Raw genomic sequence first — 6807 nt, 5'->3', positions numbered from 1 at the left:
TTTGGTTTTCTTTTCTTGCTTAAAATAATAAAAAAGACATTAGATTCAGGGAGTTTTAATGTTAAATAAATGTTTTTAATATTTAGTATTTCTGCTTGTATCAATAGTCATTTGTTTTTATTAAATTTAATTGCTGGAAAATTGTGATGAGGTGTGCTTAGTATCTTTATTTCTGCTTGTATTATAAAGTTTTTTATTTCTGATACAAAATATAATCATTTAATTAGTTTAATTGAATAAGAATTAGATTTTTTTTTAAATTTTTGCAAAAATTATAAATATGCAATAGTTAATTTAATCTTATCTATTTCAAAGGCCATTTCAATTTCTTATTCAACCATATTCACATATATACTACCATATAATGTTATTTGAAACATAGATATTTAAATTAAAAAGAAAAAAATATACATAATAGATACAATGATAAATACATTATTTAAATGTAAACTGTTTATATTAAAAGTTTATAAATGGAATAAAATATATTTCAGATATATCCATAACTGATTGTCTTATAGAAAAGACATCCTTTACAAAGGATAAAAATTATTTTATTTATTTCATTTCTTTATTTTGCATACTTTTGAAGTTTTATTGTATATTATAGAAGACTGAAATGAGAAAGCATCTTTTTAAATTTTATATTTTGATGCTGAATCATTTTACTATGGCTTGTATTATTATTTCTGGTCCTATGTTATATAAATTAAAAATATTGAATTTTCTAATTCAAAAATTCTGATAAAATTAAAATGAATTCATAAAAATTTATTTAATGTAAAAGATATTATTATTATTATAATTATTTTTTAATAATAGAAATTTTAAGTGTAGGAAAAAAACTAAAAACTTTGAATCCCAAACATAATAAAATGCAAATTTTTTTTTAAAAATAACTTATATGCAATTATTTTTATAATATTTAAGCAAAGACTGAACTAAAATATGTGGGAACGCCGGGAGGTAGGATGGAGTCGTACCTCCTTTTTTTCGGCGAACAGGTCGGCAAGACCCACCCCACTGTCGCAGATGGCTAAAATTTAATGATATCCCGACTTGTCAGGATTGGGTAATTAATTGTCAGGTCAAGTGGAGGAAGCGTGTGGGTTCGTCGATAAGTTTAAGGCGATATTCGAATAAACGGAACCATGGTTAAAACAAACAACAATTTATTTAGACAGACAAACAAAATACAGAGAATCACTCCTCTCTAGCACGTCCGGTTTCCTAACTGGACGTGCTAGAGAGAGAGATTTACAAATTCTGGTTCCTAACTGGAGGAGAGAGAGATTTTACAAATTTTGGGGTCATACCTCTTCCTAGGATGTATCGGCTGTAATCGTATGGATAAGCAGGAGGATCGGTCATTCTCCAGTCGTCGAGGTTGGCAGGAGGGTTGGTCGTGGCGGCTTGTCTCAGGCGGGCTTTGGAGTCCTCGGAGTTTCAGCCTTCGATTCGGATCAGACAGGATGTGCGTCTTATTCGGACCTTCAGCGACCCCGTTATCAGCCTTTTCCCCCCTTATATACTACAGGTCACGTTATCTTTGATCACCAATCGCGATAGTTGGTGAATCGCTGATGATTCAATCTCCGTGACTAAGAGTTTGGATCCGGAGAGAAAGGAAGTGCTTTTCGATGGCGGAAGGCTGCACATCCTTTGAATTTCAACCTTTTTTTCAATTTCCCACGAGGGGATTTGAACAACAACAAAAAGAGATTTTGGGCCGGATTAAACCCGGTCCTCACAAATATCACTGACAATATTTAATTTCATAACTTCAGGATTATTCACTTCATTATATACTGTATATTCTATTTACTATTTAAATTTATCTGTCAATAACTAAGTTTCATTTCATGACTAAGTTTCAATTTCCAATTAAATAAAATATATCAAATTATTGATTTAAATGTGGTCATCTTTGGAATCAAAGTATTTTATTTATTACATTAAATTTGGCAATGTCTTGTAGGCAATATTTGTCCCCCCATCACAACAATTCCAATTAGTTAAAAAAACAATGTGTGATAAAATAAAATTGGGGAAAAAACAATACAAGAATAACAAAACAATAATATAAAAAAAGATTATTTGGAGTAAACTATTTCAATGCTCAGTCAAATAATCATTCTGTATTCTTGTTAAAATGGAAAATCACAGTCTTATATTTGAATTATTTTAGCAATAAAAATAAAATAGCAGAAAAAATAGACAAACATGAACAATTATTATTGATATGACAGAGAAATTAATTTGGGAAAGTTAAAATTTGTAAAATAGTTTCACATAACAATGTTTAACATAGTTTTTCTTTAATTTTACTAGAGTGACCAATGTCAGAGGAAAACTTAATTATCTTTATTGTCATTTTTCATTATTTTTACATAATGTTGTTTATCTATTTATGATTGTTAATACTATATAATACGAGATAACAAACTAAAATTAATATTCAACTACTCCATTTAAACTTGTAGAAAACTAATTAATTATGTGATAATCTGGTCCTAATGTCATGATTATTAAGTTTATACTATTTGTGAAATTAAGATTTGAAAGCCAGTCATATATGATTATAATGTATAATTATATATTTTATACTAATTAATCAACCTTTTTATATATTTAAAATAATAAATTATAACAAATAAATAAAAATGCTTTTTTATTTAATAATTACTAATATCTTTAAAAACTATTTTATATGAAATAGAATGAAAGAAAAAATTAAATGTATGATACTCTAATGCCAAAACTTAAATTTGCAAATATATTTTTACTAGTTGCAAAATTTTAGAGTGATTTGGCTGGCATTTTCATTTTAAGACCTGTAAGTATTTGATAAGTAAATGACTACTTAAAATGAAAATGCCAGCCAAATCACTAAAATTTTTGCACTTGTAAGAAACTTTCTATAAATTTATCAATTTCTGTGTTAAATTCATTTGAATTTTGACTGAATTTGTCTTAAAAATGTACTGTACATACATTTTTAAATAGCTAATCACTAAAGATTATAAGTAATTTAAAACATTTTGATGTATAAAATTTATAAATTAAACTAAAATTCAAAGATAAATTTATTTCATTTTTCAACTTTTATCAGTTGTATTAACAAACTTTTGTCAATTTAAAAATAGAATTAAAATTACTTTGTAATTTATTTGTTTTTAGCTGTAATTTAATTTATAATAGCACTGCTTATAGTAATGGAAATATTCTGAACTGTGAAAAGGAATACGGAAAAAGAATATTGCATTTCCATTTACATTGCTTTTATTAAGCAATGATTGTAAACATAATTATTTGTATTTTTCTTATTCTTAAGATGTTAATGCAGACAAAATTTTCAATTAAATTATTTAATTTAATGCTGTCTAGTACTTTCATATGAATAAATAAATTACTTCAATTCTCTGTTTAAACATAAAAACACCCAGATGTAGGAAAACACAAGAGATTATGAAAAACTGAATATTTTAATACAAATATAAATATATAAATTTACTTCAGTTTACTTTATCATTTATAATAAATGAAGGTAGAATGTGAAAATTTTTTTACAAGTACAAAAATATAAATAATCCATTTTTTTCAACACTATCTAATTATAAACATGAATTAGATCTTGGAGAAAATTACCTATTTAAAATAAGTTATTATATTGTCAATAATTAAATTAAAGAACTAAAACTTTGATAAATGTAAACTCTAAACTTATTATAATTCCTACATATTTTTTACATATCAACTGATGCTACTTATATGTGGTACGATCCGAAAGTTCGGGGACTGCAGTAATCTATGACAACAAAAGCATGTATTTGAAGTTACAGCGTATGAAATGGATTCTACCAAACCACCTCTACGTGTTCAGGTTAATTTCACCCACGTCATGTGATTAAACCGCGAGCGCTGCTGTTTTTTTCCGGAGATGGTTACCTTTGTTCCGCGACGTAATAAAAGTGGAGTTTCAAGAACAACCTCCAACATTAAATTTTGTCAGCGTTTAGGTAAAACACCTATGGAGACTTTAAAATTGCTAAGAAAGGTGTACGGTGATTCTACCATGGTAAAGTCGAAATGTTGCAGTCCCCGAACTTTTGGATCGTACCACGTATATACAGTTTTATACAGAAATTTCCAATTTTGTGAATAAAATTTTAGTAATTAAACCAAAGAAATTTTTGGTTTCAGAATAAAATTAGATTCAAAATTATAGCACTTTTTTGAGACAATAGAAATATTCATTGAGTTATAGTTTATAATAAAATTCAACATTCATTATGAACTTTTTTCCATAATATCTGATACTTTCTATGCACTTTTCACTTATTTTTTTTTTTCTATGTATTACATTCAAATCATCATAGAGGAACTCCACATGTTTTATTAAAATAAATATTTACAAATTATATTCAATTTTAAAATAGTTTAAAAGTTTAAATTTATGAATAATTAAAAACATATGAAGTTTTTTTCCCCACCTCTGGTGTTTTATATCTCCCCGTGTTTTATATTTTCTTACACAGACACAATGTAGTGACGAACTTAAACACTAGGCAAATTTTTCATCTTTTATTCAGTTAGTTTCTAACTGAATAAAAGAGGAAAGAAAAAAATATATAAAGTTTTAATATTATTTTTCTAGTTTTAAAACCAAACTTTCAATAAGATAAAAATTTTCTTAATTAAAATTATTAATTTACATCTCATTATACATTTGAAGACTAAATAACAAAAAAAAGTGATTTTGATATTATATATATATATATATATTTAATGATAGTTCAACTAAAAACTTTAATCTTATTAAAAAGGAAATAAATTATTAAAAATTTTTGAATAGAATTATTAATTTATTACAATAAAAATATAATAAATTAATGCATGCCGAAAGATTAATTCAATAATCTATCACAATTAGGTAATTCTTTTAAAATTTCACAAAATTTTCTTTCCTCAAAACAAGATTTTTCAAATTTATTTAAAAATGAATAGATTTTATTATGACAATTTATACATGTTTTTATTCGAAATTATTTGAAATCGATGTTTATTAAAGCATTAGAAATAACTTCTTATCTATATTGATGACTGCCAAGAGATAATGCTCAGAATGCATTTGAGCATCTGGCAGTATTCTAATCACTTACTAAGAATAGAGACAAAAGTATGCCATGTTAAGCTTGTCACTTCTCATTATACAAATATTTTTAAATATCTATAATAGAATTTATTTTAAATTTTGAATATTTTAAAATTAACCTATTGCATATAAAACATCAGAGCAATGTCTTGAATATTAAATAACTTTCAAATGCAAAGTAAGAGGATCTAAACTTCTGGTAAAAAACTTTTTAAATGAATGTTATAACCTATCTTACAAATTTTATTTTGAAATTCAATTTTTTTACAGCAACAACAGTAACGTTATTCAGAAAATTAAGAATTATTCAAAATTTGTTATTAATCTATCGAAAAAAATTTTATAATAAAGTTTGAGAAATTTCTTTTCATTATTTAAAATTGTAATTTTTCGAGAAAAGTGACTATTTTTCACGTAAACATTAATGAAGTTGTATTGTTTTATTCCTTTATAATAAAATTTATTGTAGATATATTTCTAATTATTCTTACCTCAAAACATAATTAACACAAACAACACATTGGGGTTTGGAAGAATTGTTTTCATAGATAAGTGTAGCTTGAGTTAGTATCCAAACATAACCACCATGTTTAGCCAAGAAGCGATAGTATTCAGTTTCACACTGTCCTTTAGAAAATACTGTAATATAGTTAAAAATTAACATTTTTAATTATATAATTATTGAAAATTTTAATTAAACTAAACAGTTACAAAATAATATCAAATTCAGAAAATGCATAATACATTAAATGATCATTACTTAATTTATAATAAATAAAAGTATATGCAATAATTTAAATAAAAATGTATTTAATTTTATAATACAGTATCATTTATTTTTCTATAATAAGTATGTGCAAAAAATAATTATGCTTAATTATAATAGTTAATTTTACTTAGGATATTATTACTGGATATTTACTATAAAAACTGATCACTTCAAGGTAACATCTATTAAAATGCAGCATCCTTTAAAGAGAGCCAATAAAGTAGCTGTTATCTCATTGTATTAAATATTACAAGATCATAGGTCATGGCTTATTTACTGTGTCTGTGCATGTTATAAACTTAAAACGAAAATATTTTTCAAACAATAATATATTATTTTAATATCTTTTCTAATTAAATTTTAAACCTTTCTTAATTTTTATGTTGTAACATTTTTTTTTAATTTAAAATTTTAAAATATGTTGAAATTATTAAAATTATACATCTTTAATTAGAAATAATTCAAAATATATTATGAAAATAAATAGAAAGTTATTATAAAAACCAATACTTCAAATTAAAAATCAATTTTTTTAAATCATATATTTTCTTAACTTATAGCTAATTAAATTTGCACCATTTACTAATAAAAAAAAATTAAAATGAATAAAAGTAACGTGCAATATTAATTACTACTTTTGTCACATATATTTTTATTTTACTTTAAAGATCAAATATAAAATACTTACATTTACACAACCAATTATAAAATTTAAATCTTTTAAAATATTAAAGTTATAAATGCAAGAAATAAAATTATTATAAAGAAAACATTCGGGTCAAATTATTTTTAAAAACTCTTATATATTCTTAAAAAACTTCATTAAAAATGTTATAAAATAAAATTAAAAATAATGATTGATTAAAATTTCCAAATATATTTA

General features: G+C 24.0%; 1 protein-coding gene across 1 annotated transcript in view; it reads right to left on the bottom strand.

The window, feature by feature from the left end:
* The window catches only part of LOC136969289 (hypoxia-inducible factor 1-alpha-like), a 102335-nt gene that overhangs the window by 26657 nt on the left and 68871 nt on the right, over nucleotides 1-6807 (bottom strand). Inside the window, exon 7 of the mRNA XM_067263401.1 lies at nucleotides 5647-5794. Within this exon, the coding sequence (XP_067119502.1) occupies nucleotides 5647-5794 (148 nt within the window). The remainder of the gene's footprint in view (nucleotides 1-5646; nucleotides 5795-6807) is intronic.

Source organism: Centruroides vittatus, unplaced genomic scaffold, assembly GCF_030686945.1.
Source record: "Centruroides vittatus isolate TY-2023 unplaced genomic scaffold, ASM3068694v2 contig_1776, whole genome shotgun sequence".
Lineage (NCBI taxonomy): Eukaryota > Metazoa > Arthropoda > Arachnida > Scorpiones > Buthidae > Centruroides > Centruroides vittatus.
This window is presented reverse-complemented; position numbering and strand designations above follow the sequence as displayed.